We start from the raw sequence: 12,577 nt of genomic DNA, 5'->3' as shown, positions 1-12,577 counted from the left end.
GACACATGGAAACAGTGGTTTTGTTACTGTCCAACAAATCTATATGTCCATATTTGAGTGTTTTTATGGTTTTCAGATTAATTGAATTATTATGTTAGACAAAGTTGTCTAACTTAATATAGGCTAATAATACAATATTTTAAAACCTTTTAGGTTATCTGAAAAATACATTGTTGCAAAGGAGAAAACTGGGCTGTTTTTCTCTGCTCATGAAAAGTTAGGATACATGGTTTTCACAGGGACAAAATGCTGTTTTGGTCATGATAATTATAATAAAATAATAAACTCATTAAAATGTTAAGGTTTGCAAAATAATCTTTACCACAAAACAATTTAAAAAGCTTGAGAGTTCCATTTAAAATGCTGTTGAATTGTTTCATAGTTAACTGATTTAATTCAAATTTCAAATTAAACTATTTTAACAGACATATAATCTCTGCTGCTGAGCTGCATTTAGCTTTTAACTTGATTGTATTAAAGTGTAGCGGAGTAAAAAGTATATTCCCCTCTGAAATGTAGTGAAGCAGAAGTATAAAGGAGGAAAATGCTTAAAGTACACCACTAACAGTACAATAATGCAATCATATAATACTTCCCATTGTCTCAATACTGGATTGTGCTCAAATATAGTGACCACTGGTAACATCCTGATTAATATTATCCTGTTGTGATCAGCTGGATGGGTTCATTATATTGAAGCTTTGATTTAGAGCATCCCAATACATGAGCATGCAATGACCTCTTTGCAAATGTTGCTATGGTCAATCTTTGTGGATACCACATTTAGGCTACTGGAATATAAATAGGTTATGGGGCTGACAGAAATAAAGCATGAGCCATTATACACTAAACTAAAAGGACACTATACATTAAATAGTCCTCTTAATGAGGTTAATCCAATTAAAGGATTTGTTCATTTTTTCAATGTATTTTGAAATTTTGAGATGAGATATAAATAAAACTGAAAAAGAAAAAAAGAGAAGAATTTGTAACTTTCATGACAAACTATGATTCTGAATGGGGGGATTAAACCTTAATTCTGTTGGTTAATATAGGCTACAGTACTGCTAACAGGAAAAATAACTCACCAACCTTCCATCGTTGTGCCTTGCAGTTGCCGCTTACACTGTAATAGGGGGTGAACCATCTCGCTCTCGGACTGACTTGTTGTATCTTTGACGATGACAGGAGCTCTCTGCTGCTCGTACGTGACGCCGCCGCACCTCCTCCCTCCTCTCTCTCCTCCCTTTGTGCAGTTGACAAGCTCCTTCTCGGGCAGGACTGGAAACCAGAGACAGAGGTACGAATTTTAATGTTGAACTGCATTACACCCGATGGTTTTCTCTATTTTTTTAATTTTTTAGAGTACAGCTCTGTCATGTCTGCTAGCCAGAGCACCCTGAGCTCTGCAGCATGAAGATAATCATCCTCATTCATCTCGTTTTTTACAGTGATGCTAAGCTAGGCCTGCTGCTAGCTTGGTGGCTAATGTCTTGCGGTGCGGTCATTTGACACTGCAGTGGGGGCCGTGGTCAGCAGGTAGCCTACTCCAGCTAGACAGAAACAAATGAGCTTATCTAGCTTACAGTTTTAGCCTTTTGACTCGTTACTGACGGTCTGTCTGTGAGCCTTGCCACATGTTACTAAGTGTGGACACTTGTCCGCTGTCCACCTTGATAGCTACTGTGAGCTAGTGCTACTCTTAGCAGGCGAGGGCAGGGTGATGCTGCCTTCACTGCATTCACAGTTTGTATGTCTGAGTCATGTGGACACTGTGTTTCATACTTGAAGAAAACTTTACTTCTCAAATCATCTCTTTGAATGGCTGACTTCCTGAAATTCACCATTTAAGGTGGTGCTGAAGGGCAGAGAGAGAGACAGATCCTAAATCTGATGTATTAAGGGTAATGTCTGGAGTAAGCTTTAATCAGTGGTGTCCAGAAGGCTATAGGAAGACAGCCTTTATTTTTAAATTTTGTATATTTATTTGGTGATTAGATGATGATGTTGCTCTCCTTATCCTTAAGTGAGTGTGCCACAGGACACTTCAGTCACAGGAGTCAGGACTAGCATCCACACAAGGTTGTCCTTGTCCCATGTCCTCCAATGGGCCTCTGACATTTCTGCCTGTGGCCATGTGTGAAAGCCATAAAACTACTCACGCAGTGGGATGTATTGGCTGTGTACGTGTGTAAGCATGGCTTGAATGGCTTAATGGAAATGCTATTTGTGTGTGTGTGTGTGTGTGTGTGTGTGTGTGTGTGTGTGTGGGTGGATGGATGAGTGTGGGTTAACTGGCACTGCAGATACATGATAGTAGACCACTTCATGTCCAAGTGACTGCATTACACCCATGATGACAGGGTTCAGAGGGCTATGTGAGGGTATCTTACAGTCTTAAAGGTCGCTGTCAGAGCTGGTGTACGTGTGATATAAAGACAGTGCACAGCGATGCCATGCAGTTGATGTATTAGTCATGCTATGATTGTCATAAAAGGGTGGAGTAGTTTTTAAAAGGTGAGGCTACTTATAAACCTGATTGAGCAGGCCTTAGGGAAAGAGTTAGGCAGGGACGTTGGAATGCATTAATGGTAAGATTTTCTAATTTCATTTTAGTGATGAAGTGGCAAAGCCTCAGGGGAGTGGGTCTCTGTCCTACAGCTGTAGTTTTTTTTGTCTAACTTTTACATTGAGAAATATTGCCTAAACTGCAGGAGATCACGCCAAAACGGATATTGCAATACCTAACAATAGTCGTAGATCTTGCAATTCAAGAAAGGTAATAGAGGAATTTGATTTGCCTGATGTTGCTATTCACCAGGTAGACTGATCAAATTCCTCTTCTATCTACTATCAGTATGCACACAATATGCACATGTATGTTATGAATAGGTCTGCGTAACTGTTGTAACCTTTATCTGGTGTGCTATTGAAACACGTCTGAAATAGTGCATATATCTATTCTAATGGTGAAATAGAAATGTCTTGCACAAGAGGCTGTTCAGGAAAATGTGAGGACAAAAAAAGGTGCACGAGAGCAGCCGATGCAGAGGTTAGGACAGACTCTGCTTTGTGCTTCAGTCTTGTGGCATTCACAGACCTGTCTTAAATTTGCCTGAGCTCACTTTCAGGTATCATTTCTAAAAACACAAACAAAACAATTATGTGTGTAATTTAATTTTTAATGAGATCCTAAACAGAAAAAGGCACAGATTTTCATTTTAACTTCTTATAACAGTCGATGCTCAGTGTGACATCTGCATATAATTTGGCCTTTGTGCTTTCAGGAATGCAAGTTTGAAGGATGTGTGTGCAAATATGTGAGTCACTGTGTTACTGGGTGTAGCTCATGTAAGCCAGTAACTTCCATTATATTTGTACCTTTTAATCCATCAATGACCTCCAGCTGCTCTCGCTCTCCTCTTCCAGCAACACCGCTCTGTCCCTCAAGTACATCACATCTCATCAGTCAGTCTGGTCCTCCTTCCTAAAGCTGTAACACAGAGGGGGGGCCAAAGGGAGGGTTACCGTTACATCTTTTTTGTTTTCTGCCTTGCTTGTAGTCACAGCTTTCTTCGTCCTCTTCTTCATTGCAGATAATGGCCGTACCTCCCACCTACGTTGACCTTGGAAAGTCTGCCAGGGATGTCTTTACCAAGGGATACGGTAAGCGCCAAGCCACCAACCGATCTAACTTTTTTCAGCAACTTTCTTTGCAACTTTTCAACTGTAATGTGCAGCGAACGATTGTATAGCTGTACGAGTTATTAGTATCATGTGAAATTAGAGAAATGAAACTTCTGATATAGGAAAAAAACACAATTTCAGAAAGCAGAAATCAGTCATTAAATACATTATGAAACGCTTTCAGTTTCACAGACTTAAAGAGACAGCTGAGCAGAATCCATACAATAAAGTGCAGCATTTAGTATGTAAAATATGTCCTTGTTCAAATGGTGGTGGCAAAATGCTAAACTACAGAATTTGAGTTAATTTCACTTGTTTTATTCCCTGACATGAGTCAAGCTCCAAAAACTCTGGATCCTACACTTTCCGAGTCGATAGCATCTTTTAATTGTAACAAAGCCTCTCTGTTAAACATTTGTAGTCTCCAGCCAAAGTCGAGATACTCGAGTGATGTCACTAGTTGTGTCAGACTTGTCAAATATCCACAGAGCCACAGAAAACGTTACACAACTGCTTTCACAGGCTGCGCTGTACTAAACTGACGCGCAAGATGGTTTGTTACACACAACCACATATGAGAAGGTTTAGAAAAGAGCAGGCCCTTTCCAAAAAAAAATCTTGGCAGGTGATTGGAAAAGGCATCTATCACTGTCTCACCTTGTGAGGTAGCTGCATAATGTAAAGCCTGACGAGGTGAAGTCTTGCCGAGTACATTGATATTAGGTAAAATCTAGAGTGTGCACCTTTTTAATAGGGGATAATTGCATGTGGTCATGCAGTTTAAACATCAACAACATCATTGTCAGATTGCTATACCTTGATAAAATCTTAAATTCTTGCACTATGGTGGTGATTAATAATCTCCATCAGCTGACTGGAGTATTACCTCGTTAGTGTAAATGCTTCTCTAAATCAAAACCTTTTTATCATGTTAGCTTCTTATCTTATTATCAAGGTTTATCACTCTACACACTAGAAGAATAGTATCTTCTTCTTATATTATGCGGTGAAGTAATTAAGGAAGTTTGTTGCAAGATTCAATGTGACACTTCCTCTCTGGAGTGAAAAATCCAAACCCTGCATGCAACGCAATGTTCATGTGATGCCAAATCAAAGACATGATCCACACTGATGACTGCACACTGTTTTGGGACAAGCTTCAAAACTGCCTCAAAAAATACACACTAGCTGGGCTGTGTTGTAGTCATCAAATCTCCCTTCAAAGAGTAGTGCATATGAAAAGGGTATGAACCGCATGTTTGGTTGAAGAAGTATAAAGGGAACTAGATGCAGTCTTGGAGGCATGGTCCCATTCATTCCTATGGAAGTTCATCAGGGGTGAATGATGCCAAAAAAAAGCCACTTCCCGCTGTAAAGAAATGACCAATGCGGACCAATGCGCTGGACGTGACGCTAACCTCCAGTTTAGCTCTCTGACTAACTAGAATGGGGATAAAACCATTCAATAATGCTGCTCTTCTTGGCTTTCCAAATGTTGTTGGACTGAATGGATCAAATTCTGATAGTGAAACAAGTCATTTTGCAGGTGTAATGACACTCAAAAATGATGTTTGGTACAGGGAAAAATTATTTTTTTCGGCCCATGTCGGACCTGGAAGTTGTAATTCCAGGGTTTGGCCACTCTGTCAGATTGGCTTCAAAGCCTGTTGCTCTTTCTGCAGTCTTGATTTATGGAGGTTTTAATGAAGGAGAAGATAGGAAGAGCAAGAAATTGTACCGGGCCAGAAAGTACATGAACATATAAATCTAGAGGTCATGTCTGGTGTGGTTGGATGAATCAATGGATAGATATATGGCCGGGCAGGACCAAGACTGGTACTTGAACTTTGACCCAGGATCTGTTTAACCAACCTTGACCCAGGATCTGTTTAACCAACCTTGACCCAGGATCTGTTTAACCAACCTTCTAGTTGTTATTCATAACTGACAGCACTAATGCCTTCACCGAATCTCCATCAGATCAATACACACGTTCAGTCAGTGGCATATAAATAACTTTAAAAGTACTCTGGAGGCTGATGAATGGCTATTTCACTGACCCTAATCAATGACTTGATTTAATGTGTTTTAAAATCTCCAAAGGGACTCTTTTAAATGTGTATTAAAAAAATGTGCATGGTAAGGACTAATAGTGTTGGCATTAGAGTAGTTCTTATTTTGAGGGCTAGCCAACACTTGTAATCAATGCAGTGTTTTAAGACGTCTGTTTCACTTTAATAATGAAATGTTTCAGAGTGATTGCTGTTAGATGTTATATATGCTGACATCCAGACATCATTTTGATCTCTTTCTTTTAACATTGTCTTCCTCAGGCTTCGGGCTCATTAAGCTGGACTTGAAAACAAAGTCTGAGAATGGACTGGTAAGTCGTTGCCAGTCATTATCAGATTACCAGAGATGCCATTCCAGACTGCAGCCATCCTGTCATAGCTTTGGAGGCTCTCAGCTGATAATTAAGCGGCTGATTATCTGATTCTCTAAACGTTGCCGAGACATGTTGACCTCTGCTACCTTAATGATATGGATTTAAAAAGAGTTTGAGAAGATGCTTTGTTTAAACAATTCAGTATAATGTTTGTCTTCATTTACTTTTATGGTGGTAACAGTAATTAATTTCACATTGCATGTGTGTAACATCAAATACTACTTGCCGTCCCACCGTTTTCAGGATTAGAAATGTAGGCATGTTCTATTTGTATACTGAGAAATAGCTCTAATAAGTTAATCTTTACAAATGTTATCTCAAGACACTTTTCACATAGGGCAGGATTAGACCATACTCTTTAATTTAACTTTATGTCAAAGAGGACTGCAGGAGGTCAAAATAAGCAGCCAAGGAGTTAAAAGTTATATGAAGTCTTACTGCTACAAGGCAACACTTAACAATATCTTGACCTTGGGAATTCACCTACAGGACCAAGATCTCATTAGGTCTTGGACCAGAGAATCTGTCAGTTGTCAGCTTAATTTCTCAATCTTGTTCAAAGGTCATTTAGCTTTTTATTGATTAGTAGGTGTGGGATACAGACACAGTTTTGGTTGGAGGTTTGCAGGACTACATCATTCTCAATGTCGGTGCTAGAAATGAACAATAAGATGGTTTTAACACGGTAATGTACCTCACTAGTTAACTCATCCGTATTACTCTTCATCTGCAGGAGTTCACCAGCACAGGCTCTGCCAACACCGAGACCAGCAAGGTTGCAGGATCCCTGGAGACCAAGTATAAGTGGATGGAGCACGGACTGACCTTCACAGAGAAATGGAACACAGACAACACCCTGGGGACCGAGATCACCCTTGAGGACCAGGTTGGTGATGGGATGTGGGGGCCAAGAAAATCAAAAATGTGTTTAAAAAAAATTGAATCTATATAAAATAATATGTGACTTGTATTTCTGCTGGCCAAATAACTTATGAGTCTGTAATTTAAGTCTGAAGGGTGCACAGAATTTTAGGCCAAATTTAAACCTGTAAACCTGTAGTGGGTGTACTTCCATTATACAGTTTCATGTTGTAAAATGAACTGTAATTTTATCAAATGAACCAGCAATGCTAAAGTTGATCAGTTTAATAAACTGAATGTTTAATTTTGTTTGTTTCAACTGTCTTTCCTTCTCCACAGTTGGCTAAGGGGCTGAAGCTGACGTTTGACTCCTCCTTCTCACCGAACACTGGGTAAGGATACCTGAATGAGAACCCTGAACATTGAGACCTATGAGAAATAAGTATTTATTAATCTTAACAGGCTGTTTGAGCCATAGTGAATAGCTACAAATAGCAGTGGAAAAATAGAACTGCAGGTTGTGGTAGAAACTGTCCAGTAGGTTCATTTCAGCTGTCCTTGCTCATTTTGTCTCTCTGCTAATGTGAATGTGTGCATGTCCTCTGGTTACATATGAGGAACATATGAGCAGAGGCTGATGTAGAAGAAAGCAGATGCTGTTCACTATTTAGCTAGACAATGGATAAAAGGATACAAATTTTATCAAACATATAAGCTAGTTTGTTGAAAAATAATGTTATATCGCAGCTTCAATTTAGTAACCCAAAGATGCAGGATTAAATGGGTGCACAGAAGCAATCTCTAAGTAACAATCAGTAAAATAACCTGTTTTTCTCACTTTAAATCAGTGCACCAGTGAGCTGTCACAGTTGCACAGCGAGCTTTGATAGCTGTCTTGTCAGATTAATGTTACTTTAACAGTGATAGTGTCGTGCATCCAGTAGTCTTCATGAAGGAACTAAATGTGGTAAATAAATAATGTAGGTAAATAAATAATGTGCACATTTCAGAACTAGTATTAGATATTTTGGCACTCTGTCTCTAAAAATGTCTGGAAGTGAAAGTAAGTGCAGCCTGGAGCCCTGGATTGTTATAAACTGGTAATGTTTTTTATTCAAGAGTCTGAGCTGTGACATTAACAACCTGCCCTCTCTCCTCACCATCGTGCCAGCAAAAAGAGTGGCAAAATCAAGACAGGCTACAAATGTGACCACATCAACCTTGGCTGTGACGTCCACTATGACATCAATGGTACAGCTATCCACGGCGCAGGAGTGGTGGGCTACGAGGGCTGGCTGGCCGGCTACCAGCTGACGTTCGAGGCTGGCAGGAACAGGATCACCCAGAGCAACTTCGCAGTTGGATACAAGACTGACGAATTCCAGCTCCATACGAATGTGTAAGACTTCATAAATCAGCAGATGGACAATGAATAGTATGCTAGCATTGAATCCTTCCATTGTCCTTCACACAATGCATCTCTAATTGACTCTTGACCCAATATGGCTCCTCCTAATCTTTCTAGTTACATTATGAACAATCTTTGTATACCCTAACATCAGTGCTGTGGATTTTCTGCAATTCATACATATGCAAATTTGAAGTAGCAAAGGGAATGAGTGTACACTACCCGAATGCCTGATTATAAAGCTTCTGGTGAGAGAAAAAGAAAATTAGTAAAATGTTAGAGGTGTGCATGATGAAAACAAGCACTATTTATTTATTTATTTATTTACTGAATAAGCACCTAAACATTCTGAATCTATTTAACATGCGTGATTTTGTTTAGTTTAACCCTAAATTAACTGGTAATTACATTTTAATATTAGGTTAGTGTTTCCAACCTGTGGTACTAGAACATAACTTGCAGGTTAAAAGTTGTGGCTGTAACAGAGTCGAGATGTTGGTCCTTGACCATCCGGAAGCCATTTTCTTGTCCTTGTCTGGTAGACTGACCTGTTCCCTGTTTGGATCTCTGCCAGGTATCGAGGTGCCTGGTGGTTATTTTTACACTCAGGTGATGGGATTTACTATATTGCAAGTGAGATACAGTGAATGTTTGGCAGGCATAAAGGACCTTAGTGAAAAAGCCCAGCGAGATAATTCCAGAGAGGAAAAGAGAGAGAGGGAGAGAGTGGGGGACAGGGCACAGTGTTAGCCTTCCTGCTGTGCCGCTGGTAAAGCCTGTCTGTTTCAGTCTACAGCTGAAGCGGTTATGTGAGGTCAGAGCAAGGGCAGTGTAGACTTTACATCAGAGACAGCGCACCCGTCTGATGCTATCTTAAATAGTCATGCAAGATATCAGATGAGGTATTCTTTATTTACAAAACACAATTTATCCTTTTGAGGGGGAAATATCTCTTGTAGGGAAACAGTATTAGGATTACAGACATTTAAATATATCACACTCTGTTTTCCCTTTTAGAAATGATGGCACTGAGTTTGGTGGCTCCATCTACCAGAAGGTGAATGACCAGTTGGAGACAGCCGTCAACCTGGCCTGGACTGCCGGAAACAGCAACACTCGCTTTGGCATCGCTGCCAAGTATCAGATTGATGCTGATGCATCCTTCTCTGTGAGTAGTGTGTAACTTAAAGTAGAAGTAGTAGTAGTAGTAGTAGTAGTAGTAGTAATTGACATTACTCTATTAATCCCTCTTAAGTACATCCTGCCAAACTCTTCCAAAACCAGAAGTTAGTCATGCTCATTCAAGGGTCATGCAATGCAGAGACCAGTGACACCAGCCTCTCACCAACCTTTTCAGCTGTCCAGTTCTTCTTGTCTGGCCTTACGGAAACTTTTTTGATGTCCAAAATATGAATTAAGCTGCTATATAACTGGTCATAATGTTGCTCCGTTCAAATCTGAGTCCTGCCAAGCTGACCAGCTTGGATGGATAGATACATGGCAATGTGAATACATCACATTTAGACGTACCGGAGAGAAGCCTCATGCAAGCCTATATGGCCAATAAGAGAGGACTCTGTCTGCCACAGAAATGCTCAGATTAATTAATTCCTGTCACATTAGTCCTTAAATCCCACTTGCAGCAGAGACAATGTGAGTAGTTGTTTGTTAGTGTAATTATGTGTATTTACAACTGGTCTAACAACTATTATTAACATATTAATAACATGGCCAATGTGTCATTCTGAAGTGATTATTTTAATGGTGGTAATCACACTTGATTGGAGCTGGTGGTAAATTACCCAGTGATGGCATGAGGGTTTTTTTTTAAGCTGTATGGTACTCTATTTGACTTTAATTTGTGGTTCTCATGCAGGCCAAGGTGAACAACTCCAGCCTCGTGGGCCTGGGATACACTCAGACTCTGAAGCCAGGTGAGTGCAGTCTGTTTGGTGCTAAGTGCTTTAAATGGGTAAAAACGGACTGTTTTCAAACAACACAGGATGGATGATTAAGTACCTTTTTTAAAGAGAAGCAGACACATCTTTAAATGCAGACATAATTTTACTTGAATGTGCATGATGTGTTGAGCTTTTGTATTTCCATTTCTGTGCGTGACTTAACATGATGTCTTTTTTTCTGCAGGCATCAAGCTGACACTCTCTGCTCTCCTCGATGGCAAGAACATCAATGCTGGCGGCCACAAGCTTGGTCTCGGCCTCGAGTTCCAGGCATAGGAGGATGATGCAGACATCCTTCAAGTCCTCCCAGCACACACACATTCCCCACCAAATAATAAAATGTCTGGATCCTTTATTGATTAGCTAGCCCTCACAAAACCCCCGTTTCCCCCTAGATGTGCTACAGCTGGAGGTCAGACAGTGCTAAAGGTCAAATCGTTGTTGCGACGATGTATCACTTTGAAAGGACCACTTTTAAGGGAACAACATATTTTCAAAATACGGAGCCCAGTTCAGAACAAAACTCCAACATTTAACAAAAAAAGTTTGATTTTGAATTGTGTACCCTGCAAGGGAAAAGTAGCCTCGAGTACAATCATGTCGGCCTCACACTTTGTCATTTCACCACAGTCATACACAATGCTTTAATTTGTGTCTCTCTGCTGACCAATGCAGATAAAGGGAAGTCAAAACTAGATCAGCCCAAAATGCAGAAAGGGCTCGACATGGTTACTATACAGTTGAGTAGTTACACCACCAGATGGTGCTGTTACATAGCACCAGTAAAAGCACTCCTCGTTCAGACGGTGTAGTGGTGAAATACTGGTTTGAAAAAAAATGTTTTATTGTTACACTTCTGCACTGGAGAGCTCTAGTGTCTGTTGGGATATATTAAGTTATGGGAAGGGTAAGTTGTCCCTGATGTAAGCAGCTGTCAGTAGCTCAGAGACACTACACCCCAATGTGTACATTCTGTGTTTTTGTCTCACTTTGTCTTTTTGTGTCTGTGCATTTGGTGTGAATCCTGTCTTTTGTTACATATAGCAAAAAGAATATTTTATTGACAGTCTTGCATAATTTAATCCACCTGTGAAGTCTTACAAAGGCAAAGATCTGTCAATTCTTTCTGGTCGAGCAAAACCTATCATGCACACAGTTGCGCTTCTCTGGATGAGAGTTACAGAGCTTCTTTGAAGGAGGATGAACATAAGTAGACAGGAAATGGTAGTCTTCCACAACTGAATATGGGAAGTTTTAGTGTTCTTGACAGTATTGTCATTCCCTAAATTAAATAAAGAACATCTTGAACCAGTTTCTCATTGTGTCTGTTCTTCTGTCTTATGTCACATAATGACCAGCGTGTTCTGATTATAAACATCAACCTGCAGTAAATGTAAAAATCAATGAAAACACAAAACTATTTGGGACATCTTGAGGTTTAAAAGGTGTTTTTAAGAAGAAAATGGCATGGCAGTTAGATTATTTGGTTTTAGGCTATACTTTCTGATCATTTGGCTATTGCTGCAAGTACCAATTATATATGTCTTCATGATGTTGAATTGGTCTTCTATAAATCTTTTTCTCTACAGAAAGAATTACAGTTTCCCAGAGCCCACATTTTTCAAATTACTTCTCAAACTCAAAGATTTACGATATTATGAAATAAAACCAGCAAATGTGGGACTAGAGGATGTTTGGTAAATAACTGAAATGATTATAATTGTTTCTACTTCACTCGCACTAAAACTTAGCCTCAAAATGTGAGGATATGAAAAAGACTTTCTTTAAACATGTTTAAAATGTTTACATGATCGTAATAAGGATCTGTGTAGGTAATAACTGAATGAAAGACCTAACTCTACTACTACTTCCAACACATCCGAAAGAGAACCCACTGGTATTTGGTTTCATCATCCATGTATGAATAGTGCATTGAATGATTTATATGATTTATTCATTAGATCGGGAGTGAAAAACGCCATAATTGAGTTTGAAAAGTTTCTTCTGTAACTTCTTCCCAAATCTTAGCTCCAATAAACAAGTGATTAAAAAGTCCTTTAAAACTAACGTTGGGGTGAGGACTGTACCCATCATGAATCAATTCAGATTTCTATGAGTTCTACTCCTTCCTAACCCTAACCCGAAAACAGGCCCAGTTTCTTGCAATACTTCTTGCACTGAGCTATTTCTTAACAGATGGATCAGAGTCAATGT

The 12,577-nt window shown here is 39.5% G+C and overlaps 1 protein-coding gene across 1 annotated transcript; it reads left to right on the top strand.

Moving 5' to 3' along the window:
- Positions 1-1,218: 1,218 nt before the first annotated feature.
- vdac1 (voltage-dependent anion channel 1) lies at positions 1,219-11,675 on the top strand. Its single transcript, XM_053331770.1, has 9 exons — positions 1,219-1,300; positions 3,597-3,666; positions 6,021-6,070; positions 6,867-7,019; positions 7,334-7,386; positions 8,166-8,393; positions 9,420-9,570; positions 10,279-10,336; positions 10,548-11,675. Exons 2-9 carry the CDS (start codon positions 3,600-3,602, stop codon positions 10,637-10,639), a joined length of 852 nt encoding a protein of 283 aa, XP_053187745.1. The 5' UTR covers positions 1,219-1,300; positions 3,597-3,599; the 3' UTR covers positions 10,640-11,675.
- Positions 11,676-12,577: the final 902 nt, after the last annotated feature.

This window comes from Scomber japonicus, chromosome 13 (assembly GCF_027409825.1).
Source record: "Scomber japonicus isolate fScoJap1 chromosome 13, fScoJap1.pri, whole genome shotgun sequence".
NCBI lineage: Eukaryota > Metazoa > Chordata > Actinopteri > Scombriformes > Scombridae > Scomber > Scomber japonicus.
This window is presented reverse-complemented; position numbering and strand designations above follow the sequence as displayed.

What these genes read in the sequence shown, in the direction of transcription:
- vdac1 (XM_053331770.1), top strand. Translation starts at nt 3,600, where the DNA reads ATGGCCGTACCTCCCACCTACGTTGACCTTGGAAAGTCTGCCAGGGAT. An exon ending in TCCTTCTCACCGAACACTGG is followed by an intron (nt 7,387 to 8,165) that starts GTAAGGATACCT and finishes CCATCGTGCCAG; the next exon opens with CAAAAAGAGTGGCAAAATCA. An exon ending in CACTCAGACTCTGAAGCCAG is followed by an intron (nt 10,337 to 10,547) that starts GTGAGTGCAGTC and finishes TTTTTTCTGCAG; the next exon opens with GCATCAAGCTGACACTCTCT.